The sequence below is a fragment of the Bombina bombina genome, chromosome 7 (assembly GCF_027579735.1).
Source record: "Bombina bombina isolate aBomBom1 chromosome 7, aBomBom1.pri, whole genome shotgun sequence".
Taxonomy (NCBI): domain Eukaryota; kingdom Metazoa; phylum Chordata; class Amphibia; order Anura; family Bombinatoridae; genus Bombina; species Bombina bombina.
In genome coordinates, this window is record NC_069505.1 from 627468832 (window position 1) to 627495325 (window position 26494).

Genomic DNA, 26494 nt, shown 5'->3' on the forward strand with positions numbered 1-26494 from the left:
GAGAGGTCCCAGTACTGCTGATATTGCACCTGGTGGTGCTTCGCCTCCTGTAAGTGCAACCTTAAAGTTCTCTATCTTCTTGGTCAAAACGTTACTGGGCTATGTTTGTGCCTTCTTCTTGTCCTTCCAGGCTTTAACCAATAGGCCCTTTCAAGGATTTTCTGGATCTGGAGTCTCAGCTGGCGGTGATCAGTGAGCTGGACCACTGCTTAGGTTCCAGTCTGCCACAATAGCAACAATTTGGGTGCGCCTTACTTGTGAGTATATTTTATCCTGTCGGTTCTGTGTGTTGGTGCCCTGACGTTACTTGGCCATGTTTGGCGCCTCTGTTCCTTTCTCTTCTTAGATCACGATACATCAGGATGACCGTCCTATGACAGAGAGCTGTCTCCTTCTTTCAGGATTGTTTGTATGGACATTTATTGATATTTGCATTTACCCACACTATACAATTTACGAATGGATTTTTTTTTTTGATTGATTGCACATTTTTCTATTGTTTGCTTTATATTTGTACTAATATTATAGCTACCAGTAAGCGCCCCCTATGAGTGTGGTGTATGTCTGTGTACACCACACTCTATTTTTTTGTTAATCCCAGATATAGACTCTGCAGTTTAATTCTTTCAGTCCGAACTTTTACAAGTTTGGAATTTGCATGCCCCGCTGCGTAAGGTGAGAGTAAAAGGAGCACATATGAATTGGATCACAGTTGACCTCATTCAAATTTACCAGTTTCGGGATTCATTGTGGTCAAAGTTCAAGCATACTGGCTCTATGAACGATCACTGTGTATATAGACAATGGCGAAATATATGCACTAAACAAACAAAATTGGCCAAGGCCCAATATTTCTGTGAAAATCTGAACAATAACGTATCAAACCCTAGAATGTTTTGGAAAGTCATACATAACTTACACACTCCCCCAATCCACTCCCAACCCCCCACTGTCAAAGTTGACAAACAAACCCTGCAACTCCCCTTAGAATTAGCAAATGCCTTTAACAATTATCTTGTCAGATGCTCCACCACCCTTACTGACAAACTAAAAAAATGACACACATCCTGAAACTACAAATGTGGATCAAGCCCCACTAAATCTGCATAGACCCAATATAGATAAGTTAAATTTTAGACCTGTACCCATCAATGTCATTAAAAAACAGCTTAATATTCTAAAAATAAAAAAACAGTCTGGACCTGATCAAATCCCAGCAATGCTGTTGAAGCTCAGTGCGCCAGCAATTGCTAAAACTGTCACAACCCAAATTAATGAATCCTTGGTGTCTTGATATATACCCAAACTTTGGAAGACTGCAAGAGCAGTGCCTATCCATAAAAGTGGTGAGATAACCTTTGTTTCTAACTATCGCCCAATATCATTGCTCCCAGTATTGTAAAAAATCTTAGAAACATGCGTCCATATGCAACTATGTGAGTATTACCAACAATCTAACTATCTGACCCCTGATCAATCAGGTTTTCACCCGAACCACTCCACTACAACTGCCCTCCTAAAAGTTTGCAACAAAATTAAAACTGGCATGGAACAAGGAGACCTAACTGGAGCTATTTTCCTTGATTTTTCAAAGGCCATTGACACAGTAGACCACGACATACTACTGCTCAAACTAAAAAACTCAGGTATTGGTGATCGTCCGCTAACCTGGTTTCGATCATATGTATCGGATCAATCACACTATGTCTCTATTTCTGACAGCGACTCCCTCCCTCTCCCATTCACGTGTGGTGTTCACCAAGGTTCCATTCTCGGCCCCCTGCTATTCACATTGTTTATAAATGATCTACCTAATGTTTGCAAATCCTCAACTGTACAGAGGTACACAGACAACACGGTAATCTATGCAAGCAAATCCAATTTAAAGCAGCTTGAGGCAGTGCTCCAAGACCAGTTCACAGAGGTAGAAAAGTGGATCTCAAAAAAAAAACTCTTCCTAAACACTGACAAAACTGTCACAATGATCTTTGGAACGGTACCTAAATTACACAAACTACAAAATTCCCAAATATGCATTAAAAACTAAATCAAATGGCACACTAACCACAGTCCACTCTTTCAAATACTTAGGTATGTTGTTAGACCCTAATCTATCTTTTGGCCTCCACATAGAAAAACTTGCATCTAAACTCTATCCAAAACTAGGTGCCCTGTACAGAAACAAATCTTGCCTAAGCCCTACAGTAAAGGAAAAGATTGTTCAGCAAATGCTGATGCCAATCATTGATTATTGGGATGTAGTATATGCACCTGCACCGCAAACTCACCTTAATAAACTTAATACACTGTATAACTCGTTCTGCCACTTTGTGCTACAATGTAACTACAGGACCCACCATTGTGACATGCTAAAAGAACTAAACTGTCTGTCGCTGGAATCCAGACGCTCCCTCCATCTTTCCTGCCTTCTGTTTAAGAGACTTTCTGGGAAGCTCCCACCCTACCTGAGCAGAATGCTCTCCCTGGCTGTTCCCACCTCCTATAACATCCGATCCAATACCAGCACATTATTTAGCTTGCCTCAATACAAAAAGAAAGCAGCTCAATCCTCCTTTTCCTACAGAGCACCACAATTATGGAATGACCTCCCACACACTTTCAAACCTTCCCCAAGCCTAAAATCCTTTAAGAGATCCCTCTCTATATATCTCAAAACAGAATGCACCTGTCATGGTTGATTATATATTTCCTACCTGTAAAATTTTGCATATATTGCGTATTAATATTGGTTTTTGTATTTTATTGTACCCTATTGTATCAATGCAATGTTTTGTGGACCCAGGACATACTTGAAAACAAGAGAAATCTCAATGTGTCCTTCCTGGTAAATTATTTTATAAATAATAATAATAATAATAAAGCAGCTCTCATCCTATAAGCTGATTTGAAATTTTCAGTCAATAGGAATGCAAGGTACCTCAATATTAAAGTGGTACCTTGGGGGCGGAGCTTGGCCACGCACTGAGATGGCTGCATGTTAGCATAGCTCCTAGGCCCTGATCCCCCAGATCGGCAAAATCTTAATTAATTTATAAGTTAGCATGCCCTAAAAAGATATATATAGCCCTAGCAAACACCCCAGAGCATTTGGAGCCCGCACTCGATAACCCGCTCCTCACACCAGCTGATTGGCAAATAGCCGCCGCATCAAAGATGGCCCCGAGCAGACCGGGACAAACGGCCACACAGCTGCAGTAGGGAGCTATAACATCGCTCTCCCCGGAGGACGCCTAACATACCCACAACATCGGGACTCAGGCACAGCAGGGGTTCCGTTGCGGCAGAGGTGAGAAACTGACACTGACCCCCTCTAAGACAGACACAGGCGGAGCCAGACACTACAGCACCGGCAGATTGGTCTCTGACAGTGTCGGAGGTCAGCACAGTAAAGAGGCTCAGGCCCACAGATAAAAAGAGAAGTGTGAGGGGGTGAGGGAACAGGCTGTATAGCGGAGGCACGGCATTACTTTAGCAGGCCTGGGGCATCTGACAACCCACGTGGCTGACAGGAGAGTCCGACAGAAATAAGAAAAGACAGTGCCCTGGCCCTGGGAATAAGTGACCGGATCATCTATTACAGTATATTATATACAAAAGAAGGCTAGTGCAGCTTGTAACTGGCTTAATATAACCAGGAGAACATAAGGCCAGATATAAAAAGTGCCCAGGCACACAAGGCCACACAACTTTATATAGAAAGCATAGAGTGCTATATGAGCAGTAGCATACAGGTATCCAGGGGGGTAATTCCGGCCAAAAAAATAGCAAAGGCAGATAACAACCCTAAAATAAAAATGGACCATTATTTGAAAGCAACAGAGGGTCCATCCCATACCTTACTAGATAACACGCAAGAAGTGCAACCGTCAATGGAGACAAGAGAGATAAGCCCAGAACCCCAAACTCCATCTATTAAACAAACAGAGATTACAAGGGAAGATTTAAAACTCCTGGCCTCAAAGGAAGATATAAATTAGCTATAGCGGACATGCGCACCATGTTTCAGGATAAGAAAAGAGACATAAAGCGGATAGATAACAGGGTGGTTGCACTGGAAGAAAACCATGAAGTCACAACACAAGATATTAATCACTTATAGCAACTTTTATACAATCAAGAGGAAACTATACAAAATCTACAAGAGAAGGTAGAAGACCTCGATAATAGAGGGCGCAGAAACAACCATCAGAGGCATCCCAGAAAGTATTCGTCCTACTGCCCTGATGGGGTATCTACAGGATTTATTTAGAACTCTTAAAGGCACAAGCACGTCAACAGATGTTGTAATGGAGAGGGCGCACAGAGCCCTGAGAGCTAAACCATCGCCAAAAGCCCCGCCAAGAGATGTAATTATAAAGTTTCTAAACCACCAAGACAAAGAAGAGATAATGCGACATGCCAGACAAAAAACCCAATTTACACACGCGGGAGTTCCCATCCAGGTGTATGCAGACCTTAGCCCTACTACCCTTCAGAAGCGAAGGGAGCTGCAATTTATCACCACGGTCTTGAGAACAAGAGGTATCCAATACAGATGGGGGTTCCCAGTCAGTATAATCGTCATGAAGGGTGACAAATCAGCAGTTTACAGAGGTCCAGATGACCTGGAGCAATTTTGTGAAACTCTAAAGGTGCGAATTACACCCCCTAAAGAACAGTTACCTCTGGACAGAAATACTCCTATGGATAATCATGCTAGAAAAAGTGATGTTCACAAAGAGAACTGATATCTCACAAAGCTGACAGCATAGAGACTATACACATCAAGTATAGAGACTGGTGAGCCAGATGGAATGGACACTCCGGCAATGGCTGGTTAATGTTATCTTATGGTTATATTCTAATATATTCACAACGTTGCATGGTTCATACTCAGGTTTACGATTTTTAGCATAAACATTGTGTGTAGGGACCAATCCTGGCTATAGGCTGCCTTATTGGTAAAATAGGGCATATTAAGCATAACTAGGACAGGGGAGAGAACTGCAGACAAAAGTTTTCAAATGATCGAATTCCATTTAGGTTGTTCACTCAAGATGCTTATAAAGATGCTTATAAAGACGTCATGTACAATGCTAGATCTATATACATATGACAGCTCAGTAAATAGATGGTGAACGTACTGCTAACTGATGTTTTGTTCCAAAGAATAGCTAGTAAATGTTTAAGATAGCTGATAAATGGAGCAAATTGATAATTCATAATGTCAACAATTGTAATGTTGTATACTTGTTATGTTAGATGTTTTTAACAATGTGTTGCATAGGCTGTATACTTTCTTTTCTGTTATGCCAACGAATGTTTATACTCTCAAGCAATATTTACCAGGTAAAGCTGACAGGCATGCTTTGTAGATATACAAATATAAGGTCAGACATTTTTATATATTTGAAATTTTAGGCAAATGGGATGACCTCTGTATGTACTTGTGTTATGTGCCCCATACGCTTTAACACATACTTAGCGGGTCATATTAAGAAGGGAACCATGCACTCTATAAATCCTCTGGGACAACTAGATAACCAACCACATGCCAAAAAAGGCTTAACAACCATTTAGAAGATAGGGGCAAATTTATATCAGATTGCTGGTCTGGGGGTAAGGGATAACACCCCACAACACTACCTTAGTCACTAGACATTCGTCTGGAACTCACACCAACTCGCTAGAAACATAGATCGGCTGGGGTGGGGGCCGCTGTCAACCCCTCTCATTTAAAACACATCTCGTGGTCTGCCAGTATATTTGCTACTATCTTCCACAAAGCGGGGGACCTTTTACCAACCTAGATTCAGAACTAACTAGCACACATGGAATCGAGGGAGGAGCGCCTGCAAGCACGTAATTTACGCCTAATTACAATCAATGCTAAGGGACTTAATAGCCCCGAAAAGCGGTCCATAGCATTTAAGGAATTATATAGCACCTCAGCACCTTCCCCCCTACCACCTTCCCCCCTACCTCTGAGAATGAAGTGAGTTCCCTATTGTCTTCCTCACACCTCACTACCTGCCCACTTGACCCTATCCCTTCATATCTAATACCGTATCTGTCTTCTACCCTCACTCCAGCTCTTACTCACATATTTAACCTATCCCTTACTACCGGTTCATTCCCATCTTCCTTCAAACATGCAAAGGTCACCCCCATCCTCAAAAAACCCTCCCTCGACCCCAATTCTCCTGCAAACTACCGCCCCATATCACTGCTTCCGCTAGCTTCAAAAGTCCTGGAAAAACTAGTCTTTGATCGCTTAACCCACTTCTTGTCCTCCAACTCACTGCTTGACCCCTTACAATCTGGCTTCCGTTCCCAACACTCAACTGAGACTGCCCTCACCAAAGTTACTAATGATCTTCTTTCTGCTAAAAAAAATGGCCACTACTCAATACTTATCTTACTTGATCTGTCTGCTGCCTTTGACACAGTTGACCATCCCATTCTCCTACGGACTCTCAGCTCCTTTGGGCTCTCTGACACTGCCCTTTCCTGGATCCACTCTTATCTCTCTAATAGGTCCTTTTCTGTCTCCTTTGCTGGTGGCGACTCCTCTCCATTGCCTCTGTCTGTTGGAGTACCTCAAGGCTCTGTTCTGGGTCCCCTACTCTTCTCTATTTATACATCCTCACTGGGAAAACTTATCAGTAGCTATGGCTTCAACTACCACCTCTATGCTGATGATACCCAGATCTACCTATCCGCCCCTTCACTCTCTCCTTCTATCCTTGCTCACATCGGTGTCTGCTTATCTGGCATTTCTTCTTGGATGGCCTCTCACCACCTAAAAATCAATATGTCCAAGACTGAGCTCCTTCTAATCCCCCCCTCTAATTCTACCCCGGTTCCTAACTTTTCAATCACTGTTGGTGATACCACTATCTCCCCATCACCCCAAGTCCGTGTCCTAGGAGTTACACTTGACTCCAATCTGTCCTTCATTCCCCACATCCAATTGCTCTCTTCCTCCTGTCGCAACCATCTACGCAATATCTCCAAAATCCGTCCATTTCTGAGTGCTGAAACTACTAAACAGCTAATCCACTCCCTGGTAATCTCCCGACTTGACTACTGTAATAACCTACTAACTGGCCTCCCTCTCTCCCGCCTCTCCCCTCTTCAATCCATCCTAAATGCCTCTGCTAGGCTAATCCACCTCTCCCGACGCTCTGTATCTGCTGCACCTCTCTGCGAGTCCCTTCACTGGCTACCCATCCACAGCAGAATTAAATTCAAAATTCTCATCCTGACCTACAAAGCCCTTACCAACGTAGCCCCCCCCTACCTGTCCTCACTCATCAAGAAATATACTCCAGCCCGCCCCCTAAGATCCAACAATGACCTGCTCCTTGCATCTTCTACCATCACCTCCTCCCATGCCAGGCTACAGGACTTCTCTCGTGCAGCACCAACCATCTGGAATGCACTTCCCAGAGCTGTTAGACTTTCCCCTAACCTTTCCTCCTTTAAACGCTCCCTAAAGACCTTTCTGTTCATGGAAGCCTATCTCTAAATCAGTAAAAAAAGAATTCTACCTGCCTAACTGCTGCCCCATCTAACTCCACACTAACATCATTCTCACCTTTGCAGTCCCCACCTCCTGTTTCTCACCCTCCTACCATCTAGATTGTAAGTTCCCACGGGAACAGGGCCCTCAATTCCCCCTGTATTTGTTTTGTTAAACTTTGGTGTCTTCTATATTGTATTGTACTTTTATCTTTGTACCCATGGACAGCGCTGCGGAATCTGTTGGCGCTTTATAAATAAAGAATAATAATAATAATAATAATATAGACAAAAAGGGGATATACTCTTTATCCAAAAAACCCACTTTAAAAAAGGTAGGGAGCCAAAAGTACTCAAGATACCAAAAGAAATTCTTAGCGTCGGGCCCCACAAAGACAGGGGGGTGGGAATCCTTATCAGCAATAACACACAATTTCAGCCAACACATGTGGAGAGAGACAAGGGGGGAGATATATACAAGTGGTGGGACTATTATATAATAGATATGTAACTCTGGCAAATGTATACTTACCTAACCAACAACAACATATTGCTTTGAAAACGGTTACACAAAAGATACTGGAAATAGGTAAGGGAGAGGTGATTATGGGAGGAGACTTCAACGCACCACTAGACCCGAGTATGGACACGTCCAGCGGCTCCTCTAGCGTTTCTAAGAAAGTCCTAAAATCACTTAATGCACAGCTGCAACAGCTCTTATTAAGAGACACATGGAGGGTATTATACCCAAAAGAAAAAAACTTTACCTTTTTATTCTCATCCTCACCACTCATATTCCAGAATAGACCTTATTTTGACAGATCCAGCAATGCTTTCCCAGGTAGCCCGCACTGATATCTTGACTATCTCCTGGTCAGATCATGCACTGGTGGTGTGTGATTTTGACTGGCAAGAGAAACCAATCATCCCATTCATTTGGAGGTTGGATGAGACCCTGCTGGGTAACCCACTAGTCACATTAGAAGTCTCAAAAGAACTAGATGAATACTTTAGATTAAACAAAACAGATCAGATCAAACCATCTCTGGTATGGGAGGCACATAAAGCAGTTGCAAGAGGGGTCCTGATTAAAACAAAGCACAACAGTGCAAACAAAATAGACAGTATTACAATTCATTGAGGGCACAGATCGCCTATTGGGAGGGAGAACATAAGAGAGATGCATCTTCCACAACCATACACAACTCCCTGGTAAAAGTCAGGGGAGAACTTCAGAAATTACAAATCAAAGAAGCACAAAAGAGAGCACTTCATTTAAAACAACATTACTTTGAATATGGTAATAAACCTGGTGCACTACTTGCAAAAGCTCTCTAGCGAAAACAAAACAGGGCCTATATAACAAGCATTATAGACAAACAAGGGAAAAAACACGAGGATAGTAAGGGAATTGCAGAAACACTGAGACAATATTACTCCATATTATATAACTTAAAAGTGAACCACACACCAACAGACTTAGCCACACACAATAGGGAGACAGATGCAGAGTTAGAGACCTATTTGGGCAATATAGAAATCCCACAGATTAATGCAGAAGAGGCAAAACAGCTAGAGGCGAACATAACACCTTCGGAAATCTTAAAAGCGATAAAAGACACTCCTACGGGGAAAAGCCCTGGGCCGGATGGGTTCGGAATATCTTACTATAAAAAATTTGCACATATATTGATTCCACACCTGGCAGACACATATAACGCACTTCTGGGGGAGGGGGGATTCTCACAAAATCTACTGGAAGCACACATTACAGTACTCCCAAAATCCGGGAAAGTACCAGACAGACCTGAGAATTTCCACCCAATCTCCCTTCTTAACTCCGATGTCAAAATATATGCAAAGATATTGGCCACAAAGTCCTACCGGGACTAATCAATTCAGACCAGGTGGGGTTTGTACCGGGTAGAGAAGCGAAGGACAACACCCTAAAGGTAATACAATTAATCTCATACGTCAAACATAAGGAAATACCAATGACATTGACATCCACAGACGCCGAAAAAGCTTTCGACAGGGTGAAATGGCCCTTTCTACGGGCCATCCTGTTGAAAATGGGCGTTAGCAAACACTTTGTGAAAATGATATTTTCTCTTTATACAGCTCCATCCGCCAAGATTAAGGTTAATGGTCTACTGTCTGAGAGTTTCAGAATCACGAATGGTACCAGGCAGGGTTGCCCCCTCTCGCCAATCCTGTTCGCAATATCTATAGAGATATTGGCCCTTAAAATACGTGCAGACCCTCGGGTTGCTGGGATTAAACTTGATAACACAGAACACAAGATAGCCATGTATGCTGATGACATACTCTTAATGCTCACAAATTCCGAAAAATCACTCCCGAGGGTCTTGGAAATAATACACGAGTATGGAGTACACTCCAACTTCCAATTAAATGTCACTAAATCAGAAGTTTTAAACATAACTTTAACAGAAGACAATTTATCCCAAATAATGTCATCTATCCCGCTAAGAAGACAGCTAACTAAAATGAAATACTTAGGCGTGTATTTATCAGCGGATCCGAACATAGTGTTCGAAGCTAATTACAAACAGTTAGAGAGATCGATAACCAGTGATCTATCCAATTGGAAAAAAAAAAAATTGTCATGGCTGGGTAGAATCAGCGTTATAAAGATGAATGTCCTCCCCAGGATACTAACTTTTGCAAACGTTACCTATCCCTCTGTCGGGAGATTACATCACAAAACTCCAGAGCACATTGGAGACATATATCTGGAACGGTGTAAAACCAAGAGTTAACAAACAAACTTTGTATTTGTCAAAGGAGGAAGGGGGATTGGGCGTTCCAAACATTCAGATATACAGACAGGCCATAATGCTGCAAAGACTGGTAGAATGGAGCACAAACGATGCCACAAAACATTGGATACAAGTAGACAGAACTATCTTACACATTAATAACCCTGGGTACCTGGCTTGGATGCTAAAAAAAGACCGTCCAATGATTATTGAAAGATACCCCCTCCTTAAGGAACTGTTTGTGGTGTGGGACAAAATCGCACATACCTACACACACATATCCTCTCCATCATCTCCTATGACACCATATATGAGTAACCCGGCTCTTCCCTTAGGCTCGACAGTGAGGTATACACCCCTGGGCCAGCCGATTAAGCTGAACACAATATCACACTTAACACAAAATCACAGAATAAAAAAGTGGGAAGACTTAGCGGAAACAGAGACTCACCTAAACTGGTTAGCACACGCACAGATAACACATTTTGTCACGTCCCACAGAGACAAGAAAGCCCTGCTAAGACAGCTGACTGACTTTGAAAAACTCTGCATAGCCAAGTGCTCCCGCCCTCACCTAATCTCCTTTCTATATAAAATACTCCAAAAGTATAATACTGACCATCTCCCGACTTACACAAAAGCTTGGGAGAGGGAACTGGGAATAGAGCTAGCTCCAAAAGCCTGGAAGAGTATCTTTGTTGACAACAAGAGCGCTTCTATATCAGCACAAGTTCAAGAGAATAATCTCAAATTCTTAACCAGGTGGTACCTCACCCCGAATAGATTAAAAATGATGTACCCATCATCCTCGGGTAGATGCTGGAGGGACTGCACGGCAGAGGGTTCTATCTTACACATATGGTGGGAATGCCCCAAACTCCAACAATTTTGGACAGATGTTGTAACACATATTTGCAAAACACTAGAAGTCATTGTCCCACAAGACCCCAAGATACTTCTTTTCACAGGCCTACCGCGGTTTAAACTCGCGGCGAAACGTAAACTACTTTTAACAATGCTAAGTGGCGCAAAGATGCTGGTCCCCCGATATTGGAAGACCACTAAAATCCCCACTCTACAGGAGTGGATTAAACAGGTAGACACATTATTACAACTAGAACGATTCCACTATATCAAAAACGGTATGGCAGAGACACATAAGATGATGATGCACATATGGGACCCAAATTAACAGTTTTCAGGTATACTTCAAAAACAGACCCCATCATACATTCCGGCCCCTCATCCCCTCCACCCCTCTTTTCTTTCAGCAGCGGCTCCTACTATTTATCAAGCCTTCAACCGCAAATATGCTGGAATTCCGCAGCGTAATTTTGGCGAGCTTGATTCGCCTCATTTATTAAAGTCTAAAGACCGGCAAAAGTTGAAATTTGTGACGTAACATACGATCCGCTGGTCTCAGTCCGACACAGATCGATGCTTATGTCATTACAGATGTTCCGAATGCAAATTCCGGCCCAGCGTACCTGCTTTTAAATCTGCCGCCCTGGAGGCCGCGGATGCCAAAGGAATCAATGGGAGTCTGAAAGCAGTGAAAGCTTATGTTTGCTGCTGCCCGATATCCCATTGATTCCTAAGGGAGAATAAAAGTTATGTTTACACCTAACACCCTAACATGTACCCCGAGTCTAAACACCCCTAATCTGCCGCCCCTACATCACTGCCAACTACATTATACTTATTAAGCCCTAATCTGCCGCCCGACACAGCCGCCACCTACATAAAAGTATTAACCCCTATCCTGCCGCTCCCGGACCCCGTCCGAGCCTAAATAATGTATTAAGCCCTATCCCTCCGCTCCTAGAGCTCACTGCAACTAAATAAAGTTATTAACCCCTAAACCCCTAGCCTTCCACATCACTACCACTTACTAAACCTATTAAACCCTAGACCAGCCCCCCACATCACCATAAACTAAATTAACCTATTAACATTTAAACCTAACAACCCGCTAACTTTATATTAAATATTATATATTATATATTATATATTATTATATAATATTATAATAAATTAAAACTTACCTTTAGATTTGAATTAAATTATATTAAATTAATATTTAACCTACCCTAACTATTATACTAAAATTACATTAAACCATATTAAACTAATAATTAATCTACCCTAACTGTTATACTAAAATTACATTAAACTACAAATTAAATTAAATATATTATATAGTTAAAAAAAAAAAATACTAAGTTACACACAAAAAAAATCAAATATTTAAACTAATTACACCTAATCTAAGAGCCCTATGAAAATAAAAAAAGCCCCCCAAAATAAAAAAACAAACAAAGCCTACAATAAACTACTAATGGCCCTTAAAAGGGCCTTTTGCGGGGCATTGCCCCAAAGAAATCAGCTCTTTTAACTGTAAATAAAAATATAAATACCCCCCCAACAGTAAAACCCACCACCCACACAACCAACCCCCCAAATAAAAACCTAATCTAAAAAACCTAATCCCCCCATTGCCCTGAAAAGGGCATTTGGATGGGCATTGCCCTTAAAAGGACATTTAGCTCTTTTTCCTTGCCCAAACCCTAATCTAAAATTAAAACCCACCCAATAAATCCTTAAAAAAACCTAATACTAACCCCCAAAGATCCACTTACAGTTTCTGAAGACCAGACATCCATCCTCAACTAAGCGGCCGAAGTCCACAACGAAGCCAGCAGAAGTCTTCATCCAAGCGGGCCGAAGTCTTCATCCAAGCTGGCAGAAGTCTTCATCCAGACGGCATCTTCTATCTTCATCCATCCGGCATGGAGCGGCTCCATCTTCAAGATATCCGGCGTGGAGTATCCTCTTCTTTCAACGTCTTCTTTACAATGAGGTTTCCCTTTCAATGACGTCATCCAAGATGGCATCCCTTAGATTCCAATTGGCTGATAGAATTCTATCAGCCAATCGGAATTAAGGATGAAAAAACCCTATTGCCTGTTGCAATCAGACAATAGGATTGAGCTTTCATCCTATTGGCTGATCCAATCAGTTAGTTTCTCATGCACGGAGACTCAGCTTTAGAGTATTAGTTATAAATGGGAGTAGTTGCAGTGGGGGGGGAGTTCCGAATATTGCCGAGAAGCCTAATAAACAGCTTTCCATGAGTCACACGCATGCACTCTATAAAGGGTTCCTGAATTTCACAGCACTAAATATTTTAGCAGTGAGGTATGCGGCCAGGTATGTGATGACGCTGACACGCATGCGCATTAGCTCCAAAATGTGTGAAACAACTGATGAAATGTCACAGGAAGTGACATGGTTCGCTCTTTTCAAAAGTTCGCCTTCTTACCAGAACAACGGCAGCAGACAGGAACACAAAATTAATTACCAGGATGCTTTTAACAGAGCGATAGCAGACAGCTGTAGATGACAGACTCAGGAGAACAGCTTTAAATCAAAACGATCCCAAGGGCAATATAACAAAAGGCTTTTCTGATTCCTACTTAGGCTTAGAACTTCTGTTAACCAGAAAATACCAAGCAATTTTAGACAGGAAGAGGAGGCTTTTTATAAGGCTGTTGCAAGAAGTTAACACCACTAATGTTAAAGGGACAGAAGCCTGACAGGGTGTTAGGTTAGGGGGCTTGGTTACTAGAATAATACTTAGCATTGTGGGGGGATGGCGGCTTAAGGGCTAATAGGTAATTAGGTACTTTGCATTGTGGGGGTCGACGGTTTAGGGGTTAATCACTATATTAGGTACTTTGTGATGTGGGGTTGGCATATTAGGGGTTAATAGTGTATTGAGTTAAATTGTGATGTGTGAGGTTTGGCAGTTTAGGGGTTAATCACTTTTATTAGTAGTTGTGATGTGGAGGGATGGCGGATATAGGGGTTTTGACGTGTGTTGTTGTTTTGTTTTTAGACGGGTTTGATTTTTAAAACGTAAGCCCGGGCAGTTCATATACAGAATATAATCTGCTGGCGAAGTTTATGTGATTCACCCGATTTGTGAATTTACGGGCAACGCGGGTTACAGCAGTTGTGCTGAAACCTACGCCGCATATGTAATCTTGCCCTAGTAGTGCATTACTGCTCCTCCAGCAAAGGATACCAAGAGAATGAAGCAAATTTGATAATAAAAGTAAATTGGAAAGTTGTTTAAAATGATTCTATCTGAATCATGAAAGAAAATTTGGGGTTTTGTGGTCCTTTAATCAATTGGTATTTGTTAATTAAAAAAATGAAGATTTTTTAAAAATAATAAATAATAAATAGAGAACAATATTAATGTATTTGCCATCTACAGACTTTTGATGTATCCAAAACTTGGTTGATTGTTGGACGTCTTTGTCAGTAAAACACATGTAGATAACATAGAACCAACAACCACAAATCAGGTTGTCATTATTCTGTTTGCTAACAAATCTTATCTTTTCCTACAGGCTGCATTAAAGGTCAACATTTGATTTGTATGAAAATTGGTAGCATTGTTTATCCTCTTATTCCATTGTCTGAGTTCTTTAATGATATCACCATGTTGGAATTTAATGACATTTGCATAAAGGAATTGGAGAAATGGATAAATACGCATGACGCCGCCCATGATTGGTCGCATATGTTCAAGTTTGCTGCAGAACGCAAAGGGTTAAGTATATTTCTAATATCCAGGTTGCTCACCAGCTGCATGTTTGATGTAAATTTCAATTTATGTGACACCCTGATTAAAGACTGGATCCTATGTGGACATTTATAAAGAAGTCACTATGAAAAAAATAAAAACAGCACATATATAATGCATATTAAAGGGACATAAAACAGTAGGAAATAACATGTTTCTAAATATATAATGCAGCCAAAGCTTACCTGCCAAACCGTTTCTGTTTTAACCCCTTTAATTGAGGCATAGGCCTCTATTTATCAAAGTCTGTCGGACCTGATCCGACAGTGCGGATCAGGTCCGCCAGACCTAGCTGAATACGGAGAGTAATACGCTCTCCGTATTCGGCATTGCACCAGCAGCTCACAAGAGCTGCTGGTGCAACGTCGCCCCCTGCAGAATCGCGGCCAATAGGCCGCCAGCATGGGGGTGTCAATCAACCCGATCGTACTCGATCAGGTTGAATTGCAGCGACCTCTGACCGCCTGCTCAGAGCAGGCGGACAGGTTATGGAGCAGCGGTCTTTAGACCGCTGCTTCATAGCTGGTGTTTCTGGCGAGCCTGCAGGCTCGCCAGAAACACGGGGCCTCAAGCTCTATCCGGAGCTTGATAGATAGGCCCCATAGTTTTGTTTGCAGCAAGCTCCCCCCTGAGCATTTCCATATATTGAGCTGCTATACAGACCATAGCTATGGCAGAATGCATTTGTGCACATACACAGTAGAGAGCAGAGTCACATGACGCCTGACTAAAGCAGTGCACGGTATAATGATGAAGCTTTCACAAAGCATGTGACATTATCCCAATAGAAACATGCAAGCCTCTTATTATTATTATACTTTATTTATGAAGCGCCACCATATTCCACAGCGCTGTCCATGGATACAATTCATTTAAATAAAACAATACAAGACTTGTAAGAGACAGGACAAAATTTACAAACACATACAGGAGGGATTGTGGGCCCTATTCCTGTGGGAACTTAGAATCTAGAAGGGTAGGAGGTTGAGAAACAGGAGGTGAGGACTGCAAGATTGGGAAAGATGTTAATACAGAGTTAGATGAGGGAAATGTTAGGTAAGTGAAATTAATTTATTATTGAGTTGGGCGGTAGACATCCCTAAACAGAAAAGTCTTCAGGGAACATTTAAAGGAAGACGGATTAGGGCAAAGCCTGACAGCACGGGGGAGAGTGTTCCAGAGGGTAGGTGCTGCACAACAGAAGTCCTGCAGTCTAGCATGAGAGGAGGTGATATTTGCAGATGCAAGGAGCAGGTAATTGTTGGATCTTAGTGGACGGGCTGGAGTATACTTGTGTATTAGAGAGGATACGTAGAGCGGAGCGGCGTTGGTGAGAGCTTTGTATGTAAGGGTGAGAATTTTGAATTTAATTCTGCTGTGAATGGGGAGCCAATGAAGGGATTCGCAGAGAGGTGCAGCAGATACAGATCGACGGGAAAGGAGGCTCAGCCTGGCAGAGGCATTTAGGATGGATTGAAGGGTGGAGAGGCGGGAAAGAGGAAGTCCAGCGAGTAGGTTATTGCAGTAGTCAAGTCGGGAGATAACAAGGGAGTGGATTATTTGCTTTGTGGTGTCAGCGCTCAGAAAAGGGCGAATTTTGGAAATATTGCGTACATGGTTGCCGCAGGATGTAGAAATTGATTGGATATGGGGGACGAAGGATAGATTTGAGTCAAGTGTGACTCCGAGGCAGCGGACTTGGGGCGATGGGGAAATGGTGATGCCGTCAACAGGGATAGAGAAGTCAGAAGTCGGCATAGAGCTTGAGGGGGGATAAGAAGGAGCTCAGTCTTGGACATGTTAATCTTTAGGTGGTGAGAGGCCATCCAGGAAGAAATACCAGATAAGCAGTTGCTGCCATGAGAAAGGACAGAGGGAGAGAGAGCAGGGGTGGAGAGGTAGATCTGGGTGTCATCAGCATAGAGGTGATATTTGAAGCCATAACTGTTGATAAGTTTACCCAGCGAAGAAGTATAGATGGAGAAGAGTAGAGGACCCAGAACAGATCCTTGAGGTACTCCAACAGACAGAGGCATAGGAGAGGAGGAGTTGCAGGCAAATGACACAGAAAAAGATCTGTGAGAAAGATAGGAGTGAATCCAGGAAAGAGCAGTGTCACAGAGGCCAAAAGAGCTAAGGGTCTGTAGGAGGAGGGGGTGGTCAACTGTGTCGAAGGCAGCTGACAGGTCGAGTAAGATGAGTATAGAGCAGTGGCCAATATTTTTTGCAGAGAGAAGATTGTTTGTAACCTTGGTAAGGGCAGACTCAGTTGAGTGTTTTGGGCGGAATCCAGATTGCGGTGGGTCAAGCAAGGAGTTGGCGGACAGAAAGTGGATTAGGCGATTGTAATCTAGTTTTTCAAGGAGTTTTGATGTTAGTGGAAGCAGTGATATGGGGCAGTAGCTTTCAGGAGAATTAGGGTTGAGGGAGGGTTTTTTGAGTATGGGAGTGACTTTTGCATGTTTGAAAGAAGATGGGAATGAGCCGATAGAGAAAGATAGGTTGAAGATGTGGGTAAGAGCAGGAGTGAGGGTGGAAGATAGGGAGGGTATTAGATGGGAAGGGATAGGGTCGAGTAGGCAGGTAGTGAGGTGTGAGGAAGATAGTAAGGAAGAAACTTCATTCTCAGTGGCTGGATGGAAGATAGAGAGGGTGGCAGAGCAAGTAATTGGGCCTGTTGTTGGAATATTGCAGGTTGGTGTTGGGATGTTGCTTTGGATAATACGTGTTTTGTTTAAAAAGTAGCCTGCCAGGGCTTGAACACTAAAGACAGATGGGGGTGGTGGAGCAGGTCGGTAGAAGAGAGAGTTAAAGGTGGAAAAGAGTTGTTTAGGGTTTGAGGAGATTTTGAATGATTTTTGAAAATTGGAGCGGGTCCACAGCATGTGTATTTCTGCAGGAGCGGGGGCAGGATGGAGAAGTGGGTTTAGCTTTTGCATTAATATTATAGGTGACCAGGTGATGGTCTTAAATGGGGAAAGGGCCACAGGTGGTGTCAGATATAGAGCAGAGGTAGGAAAATACCAGGTCGATGGAGTGTCCATCACGGTGAGTCGGGAGTAGGGTGGATTGTGAGAGACCGAAGGAGGATGTGAGTGAAAGAAGTTTAGAGGCAGCGGGTGCAGATGGGTTTTCAATGGGAATGTTGAAGTCCCCAAGAATTAGGGTTGGTATATTTGAAGAGAGAAAGTGAGGAAGCCAGGCGAGGAAGTTGTCAAAGAAATCCTCTTGGCAACAAACAATAGCATTACCTGCTGTCCCTCCTCAACCGCTCCCCTTACTTGCATAAGTAATTATCATCACGCGCACACTTTGTTATATGATACCACAAGGTTTGGAGTAGGACACTGATAAGGGGAGGGTGGGGGTGGAGCAGGCTAAACTTGACTGCCATCTTGACAGCTGCCATGCTAAACTTGACAGCTGCCATGTTGTAACTAAGGTTACTTTCTCTGCTGTGGCCAATTAGGGACAGCTATAAATAGGTCACTAGAGTGTGCAGCCAATGGCTGTGGGGAATATAACAGTATTCTGCACTTCCATTTCTAACAGGGACTGAAAAGCTCACAATGTCAGAATGGAATTACAGGAAAGGGGGACAAAATAAATAATGACAGTATATTGCAGTTATTTATATAAACAATTTAGCATTATATATTATCATCTAAATGTGTTTAATGTCTTTTTAAAAGCTGTAAAATCTACAGAGGTCATCTTCCAATGGCTGAAATAGCTCCTAAAGGCTATGTTTGCACTTTACCAAATACTGGGTGCTAACCCACACTTCCAGCACACCCAATCAGCTTCTGTGCTGCAGACACCAGAGTGTACCGCCCACCCATAGACTATTAAAGGTGGGCTCATGTTGCCTTACAAGCTTGGATTCAAGGCCATATGAGTGCAGCAGGTAAGCGCTTTGTGTTCCTGGCATTGCACAAACCTAACCATTAGGTGACATTTTTGCACTCCGGAGCTAAGCTTGCAGTATGTTTTCAAAGCAGTCTCTAACTGGCTTCAGTAGAAAAGGAAACGTAGGTTTCAATATGGCCGCTCCCATTGTATCATGAACACTAAGGGGCCTAGTTATCAAGCCGTCAACCTCAAATACGCTGCGTATTCCGCAGCATATTTGTGGCGAGGCTGATACGCCTTAGTTATCAAAGGCTCGAGACCGGCAAAAGTAGAATTTTGTGACGTAAGCTTCGACCCGCCGGACTCAGTCCGACACAGATCGATTCTTACGTCACTCCAGATGTTCCGCACACAAGTGCGGCACATTCTCACTACTTTTGCTAGCTATCAAAAAACTAGCAGGTACGCTCGGCACTTTTACGGCCCAGCGTACCTGGTTTTCAATCCGCCACCCCTGGAGGCGGCGGATCCCATAGGAATCAATGGGAGTCTGACCATAGCGAAAGTACAAGTTCGCTGCTGACAGACATCCCATTGATTTCTATGGGAGCTGTCTACACCTAACACCCTAACATGTACCCCGAGTCTAAACACCCCTAATCTGTCCCCCCTACACCGCCGCAACTAAATAAAGTTATTACCCCCTAAACCGCCGCTCCCGGAGCCCACCGCAAGCTACTCTATACATATTAACCCCTAAACCGCCGCTCCCGGAGCCCACCGCAACTATAATAAATGTATTAACCCCTAACCCGCCGCTCCCTGAACCCGCCGCAACCTATATTAAATGTATTAACCCCTATCCTGCCCCCCCTACACCGTCGCCACCTATAATACATTTATTAACCCCTAATCTGCCCCCCCTACACCGTCGCCACCTATAATAAATTTATTAACCCCTATCCTGCCCCCCACTACGCCGCCGCCACTGTAATAAAATGATTAACCCCTAAACCTAACCCTAACCCTAACGCCCCCTAACTTAAATATTAATTAAATACATCTAAATAAATTAACTCTTATTAACTAAATGAATCCTATTTAAAACTAAATACTTACCTGTAAAATAAACCCTAATATAGCTACAATATAAATAATAATTATATTCTAGCTATCTTAGGATTTATATTTATTTTACAGGCAACTTTCAATTTATTTTAACCAGGTACAATAGCTATTAAATAGTTATTAACTATTTAATAGCTTACCTAGCTAAAATAAAGAGAAATGTACCTGTGAAATAAATCCTAACCTAAGTTACAATTACACCTAACACTACACTATACTTTAATAAATTATTCCTATTTAAAAATAAATACTTACCTGTAAAATAAACCCTAAGATAGCTACAATGTAATTAATACTTATATTATAGCTATTTTTGGATTTATATTTATTTTACAGGTAACTTTGTATTTATTTTAGCTAGTTAGAATAGTTATTAAATAGTTATTAACTATTTAATAACTACCTAGCTAAAAGAAATACAAAATTACCTGTAAAATAAATCCTAACTTAAGTTACAATTAAACCTAATACTACACTATCATTAAATTAACTAAATAAACTACCTACAAAGAACTACAATGAAATACAATTACATAAACTAACTAAAGTACAAAAAATAAAAAAAGCTAAGTTACAAAAAATAAAAAATTAAGTTACAAACATGTTAAAAATATTACAACAATTTTAAGCTACTTACACCTAATCTAAGCCCCCTAATAAAATAACAAACCCCCCCAAAATAAAAAAAATCCCTACCCTATTCTAAATTACATAAATTTCAATGCTCTTTTACCTTACCAGCCCTTAAAAGGGCCATTTGTGGGGGCATGCCCCAAAAAGTTCAGCTCTTTTGCCTGTAAAATAAAAATACAACCCCCCCCCCAACATTAAAACCCACCACCCACATACCCCTAATCTAACCCAAACCCCCCTTACAAAAACCTAACACTAATCCCCTGAAGATCATCCTACCTTGAGTCGTCTTCACTCAGCCGAGCCACCGATGGAACTGAAGAGGGCATCCGGAACGGAAGAAGTTAATCCTCCAAGCGGCGCTGAAGAAATCTTCCATCCGATGAAGTCATCATCCAGGCGGCGCTGAAGAAGTCTTCGATCCGGCCGATGTCATCTTCAAAGAGGCGCTGAAGAGGTCTTCTATCCGGGCGAAGTCATCTTCCAAGCCGGGTCTTGAATCTTCCTTCCGCCGACGCGGAACCACCTTCTTCACCGACGGACTACGACGAATGACGGCTCCTTTAAGGGACGTCATCCAAGATGGCGTCCCCTCAATTCCGATTGGCTGATAGGATTCTATCAGCCAATCGGAATTAAGGTAGGAAAATCTGATTGGCTGATGGAATCAGCCAATCAGATTCAAGTTCAATCCGATTGGCTGATCCAATCAGCCAATCAGATTGAGCTCGCATTCTATTGGCTGTTCCGATCAGCCAATAGAATGCGAGCTCAATCTGATTGGCTGATTGGATCAGCCAATCGGATTGAACTTGAATCTGATTGGCTGATTCCATCAGCCAATCAGATTTTCCTACCTTAATTCCGATTGGCTGATAGAATCCTATCAGCCAATCGGAATTGAGGGGACGCCATCTTGGATGACGTCCCTTAAAGGAGCCGTCATTCGTCGTAGTCCGTCGGTGAAGAAGGTGGTTCCGCGTCGGCGGAAGGAAGATTCAAGACCCGGCTTGGAAGATGACTTCGCCCGGATAGAAGACCTCTTCAGCGCCTCTTTGAAGATGACATCGGCCGGATCGAAGACTTCTTCAGCGCCGCCTGGATGATGACTTCATCGGATGGAAGATTTCTTCAGCGCCGCTTGGAGGATTAACTTCTTCCGTTCCGGATGCCCTCTTCAGTTCCATCGGTGGCTCGGCTGAGTGAAGACGACTCAAGGTAGGATGATCTTCAGGGGATTAGTGTTAGGTTTTTGTAAGGGGGGTTTGGGTTAGATTAGGGGTATGTGGGTGGTGGGTTTTAATGTTGGGGGGGGGTTGTATTTTTATTTTACAGGCAAAAGAGCTGAACTTTTTGGGGCATGCCCCCACAAATGGCCCTTTTAAGGGCTGGTAAAGTAAAAGAGCATTGAAATTTATGTAATTTAGAATAGGGTAGGGATTTTTTTTATTTTGGGGGGGTTTGTTATTTTATTAGGGGGCTTAGATTAGGTGTAAGTAGCTTAAAATTGTTGTAATATTTTTAACATGTTTGTAACTTAATTTTTTATTTTTTGTAACTTAGCTTTTTTTATTTTTTGTACTTTAGTTAGTTTATGTAATTGTATTTCATTGTAGTTCTTTGTAGGTAGTTTATTTAGTTAATTTAATGATAGTGTAGTATTAGGTTTAATTGTAACTTAAGTTAGGATTTATTTTACAGGTAATTTTGTATTTCTTTTAGCTAGGTAGTTATTAAATAGTTAATAACTATTTAATAACTATTCTAACTAGCTAAAATAAATACAAAGTTACCTGTAAAATAAATATAAATCCAAAAATAGCTATAATATAAGTATTAATTACATTGTAGCTATCTTAGGGTTTATTTTACAGGTAAGTATTTATTTTTAAATAGGAATAATTTATTAAAGTATAGTGTAGTGTTAGGTGTAATTGTAACTTAGGTTAGGATTTATTTCACAGGTACATTTCTCTTTATTTTAGCTAGGTAAGCTATTAAATAGTTAATAACTATTTAATAGCTATTGTACCTGGTTAAAATAAATTGAAATTTGCCTGTAAAATAAATATAAATCCTAAGATAGCTAGAATATAATTATAATTTATATTGTAGCTATATTAGGGTTTATTTTACAGGTAAGTATTTAGTTTTAAATAGGATTCATTTAGTTAATAAGAGTTAATTTATTTAGATTTATTTAATTAATATTTAAGTTAGGGGGCGTTAGGGTTAGGGTTAGGTTTAGGGGTTAATCATTTTATTACAGTGGCGGCGGCGTAGTGGGGGGCAGGATAGGGGTTAATAAATTTATTATAGGTTGCGGCGGGTTCATGGAGCGGCGGTTTAGGGGTTAAACTATTTATTTAGTTGCGGAGAGGTGCGGGATCAGCAGGATAGGGGTTAATAATTTTATAATAGAGGGCGACGGTATAGGGGGGGCAGGATAGGGGTTACTAGGTATAATGTAGGTGGCAGCGGTGTCCGGGAGCGGCGGTTTAGGGGTTAATACATTTATAAGAGTTGCGGCAGGGTCTAGGAGCGGCGGTTTAGGGGTTAATACATTTATAAGAGTTGCGGCAGGGTCTAGGAGCGGCGGTTTAGGGGTTAATACATTTATAAGAGTTGCGGCAGGGTCTAGGAGCGGCGGTTTAGGGGTTAGTAACTTTATTTAGTTGCGGGGGGCTCCGGGGGCGCCGGTATAGGGGGCAGAACAGTGCAGTTTAGTGTGAGTGCTTAGTGACAGGCTAGCAATAAAGCTGGGAAAAAGCCGAAGGGCAGCGAGATCGGATGAGTGATAACTGTCACAGTCCGCTGCTCATCGCCCCGCGGCTTTTTGACAGCTTTATTTGATAACTTAGGCGAACGTATTCAAGGTCCGCGGCGGCGAAGGTAGGCGAGCTTAGGCGGACGTATTGGGCCGGCGAAGCCAGAAAAGTAGACGGCTTGATAACTACCCCCCTAAACCTTGCCGTTTGGTTTTTAATTTTTTAAATTTCTTTATAAATACATACTTCTGAATATTATTCTCAGGCTAAATCATTGGAATGAGTACATCATCATTTTCTTACTGTTAAGTGTCACTTTAAAGTAATTTCAATATTAGTCAGATTATCACAGGGCAAAGCTGCTGAAAACCTGATTGGTTAATTACAGTGGGTTTTGGGTACTTATCTGATTATTCAATCTGAGCTTTTATGACTAACATAGACTATTCGGGGTGTGATCTTGTTGAATGTATACAAACATATTCAGAGCAGCAGCTACAGACTCTGTGTAGTTTATGGGTCTAGCAGGATGGAAGCTGATTGACTTAAGAATACGATCGGGTTGATTGACAACCCCTGCTAGCGGTCGATTGGCTGTGAATCTGCAGGGGGCGGTATTGCACCAGCAGTTCACAAGAACTGCTGGTGCAATGATAAATGCCGAGAGCGTATGCTGTCGGCATTTATCGATGTGCAGCGTACATGATCCGCAATATCGCATCATGTACGCTCGCACAATGATAATTCGGCCCCATAGTCTGTATGTGTAGAGAGTGCAGAGGGAGAATAAGTACCATTGTCAGTTAATAGATTTCATATCTGATTTAATCTGATTGGCTGTAAATATTTATATTTTTTTAGTGAGGAGTGGAAGAAAAGGGAAGAAAAAGTAAAAACATTAATTAAACGAATTCTGAAATATGATCTGACCAAAGAAAATCCAACAGATCCGGTTGTGCTTCCAAAAGTCGACTGTATATTTATTGGTTGTTGCCTGGAAATTATCAGCAAGACCCATGATGACGTCTTGACAATGCTGAAGAGGATCTCAGGATGGCTAAAACCAGGCGGTCATCTTATAATGTATGTTTTATTTAATGCTACATATTTCACAGTTGGGGAACATCACTTTCACGTTCTAAAACTGGATGAAGCCTTTGTAAGTAAAGCTCTCAGGGACATAGGCTACAAGATTGAAACCATGGATTTGGAAGAAAGGAAATCAAACCATGGGGCTGCATCTTATGATCACTTTGCTTTAATAATTGCCGTCATGCAATGAAATGTTAAATGGAAAAACACTGCGCTCTATCAGTGCTGGGTGTAATGGGCATTTATAAGCAACTGTCCTTACATTCTGCTAATCTTGTGCAAGATTTAATTACTGTTAACTGTGATGTTTGGTGACCAAAATAAATTGTTATGTGGTATTTTTCAGTTTTTGCCTTCATAGCAGTTCCCGAGAAGGGATAGATCCAATGAATAGGGTAAGTTAAAACGAAAACTAAATGATCTAAAATTTGACACCACACTAATTATTAATTATAAAATCAAAGGTACTCTCCTGAGAGAAAGGGGTCTTAGGAATTATTATTTCATATAGCATGAAGGTTGGTAAGCAATGCAGCAACACAGCAGGTAAAGCCAGTATAATGCAGAATGTATTAGCAGCAAAAAAGTGAGATTCTGATCACTAGTGAGGTTTCGTCTTAAAGGTACTGTAAACACTATTTTTCATATAACTGCATGTAATAAACACTACTAAAAAGAAGAATATGCATGGATACTGATCTAAAAATCCAGTATAAAACCTTTTAAAAACTTACTTAGAAGCTCGCAGTTTAACACTGTTGATGAGTTTAGGCTGGGGCACCCAGTAAAATGGTCTGGGAAAACATGAAGATCAGACACTCCCCCCTTCCCTACATATGAAAAGACTGATTATACAAACAGGAGCAACAGGAATGTGAAGACATGAGTATATGTTGGGGCTTGGTGCGGAGTCTGAAAATCAGCACAATGTTATTAAAAAATAAACAAAACTATACATTGTTACAAAATCCCTCCCAGATGGGCTAAATAAATGGTTAATTTACAAACATTTATGCAAAGATAAATCTAGTGGTCAATGTCCCTTTAAGTACTGTGTACAGTTCTAGGACCTTATTTCCAGACAACTATACTTAAACTAGAAACTCTACAAAGGAGACTACTAACTAATAGTGATGTCGCGAACCTAAAATTTTGCGTTCTAAAACTGCGAATGCGAACTTCCGCAAAAGTTTGCAAACGGGTGAACCGGGCGAACCGCCATTGACTTCAATGGGCAGGCAAATTTTAAAACACACAGGGACTCTTTCTGGCCACAATAGTGATGGAAAAGTTGTTTCAAGGGGACTAACACCTGGACTGTGGCATGCCAGAGGGGGATCCATGGCAAAACTCCGATGGAAAATTACATAGTTGATGCAGAGTCTGGTTTTAATCCATAAAGGGCATAAATCACCTAACATTCCTAAATTGTTTGGAATAACGTGCTTTAAAACATCAGGTATGATGTTGTATTGATCAGGTAGTGTAAGGGTTACGCCCGCTTCACAGTGACAGACCAAACTCCCGCAGCGGGTACAACAGCAGAACTTTTCGAGTTCAGGGTACATGGCCTCTGAACACTGGACATTATTCTAGAGCCAATGGGAATCACAGCACCACGACCACGACAGCACCTGCGGGGTGGCCTGCCTCTGCCTGTCATTTTTTTTTTAAATGTACACTTACACTACTATTAAACAAGATATGAGTGGTGGCACTGGGCAAGTGGGCGCAGTATACGCTGAGAGCCTGAGACAAAAAAGCAGACTGATGTTTCACAGTCCAAAATTTTTTTATTTTTTTTTAAATGTACACTTACACTACTATTAAACAAGATATGAGTGGTGGCACTGGGCAAGTGGGCACAGTATACGCTGTGAGCCTGAGACAAAAAAGCAGACTGATGTTTCACAGTCCAAAAAGTTTTTTTTTTTTTTTAAATGTACACTTACACTACTATTAAACAAGATATGAGAGGTGGCACTGGGCAAGTGGGCACAGTATACGCTGTGAGCCTGACACAAAAAAGCAGACTGATGTTTCACAGTCCAAAAAGTTTT

General features: G+C 41.7%; 1 protein-coding gene across 1 annotated transcript; it reads left to right on the plus strand.

Annotated features, from left to right (window-relative positions):
* The first annotated feature begins 4583 nt into the window (after window positions 1-4583).
* On the plus strand, window positions 4584-24624 carry LOC128636758 (indolethylamine N-methyltransferase-like). Its single transcript, XM_053689739.1, has 3 exons — window positions 4584-4725; window positions 14726-14906; window positions 24204-24624. The coding sequence occupies exons 1-3, from the start codon at window positions 4584-4586 to the stop codon at window positions 24622-24624; spliced, it is 744 nt and encodes a 247-aa protein (XP_053545714.1).
* Window positions 24625-26494: the final 1870 nt, after the last annotated feature.

Bases quoted from the DNA above. Each gene is read 5' to 3' on its own strand.
- LOC128636758 (XM_053689739.1), top strand. From the start codon at position 4,584: ATGAAGGGTGACAAATCAGCAGTTTACAGAGGTCCAGATGACCTGGAG. The intron at 4,726-14,725 runs GTGATGTTCACA...CTTTTCCTACAG, and splicing joins GGATAATCATGCTAGAAAAA to GCTGCATTAAAGGTCAACAT. The intron at 14,907-24,203 runs GTTTGCTGCAGA...ATATTTTTTTAG, and splicing joins GATTGGTCGCATATGTTCAA to TGAGGAGTGGAAGAAAAGGG.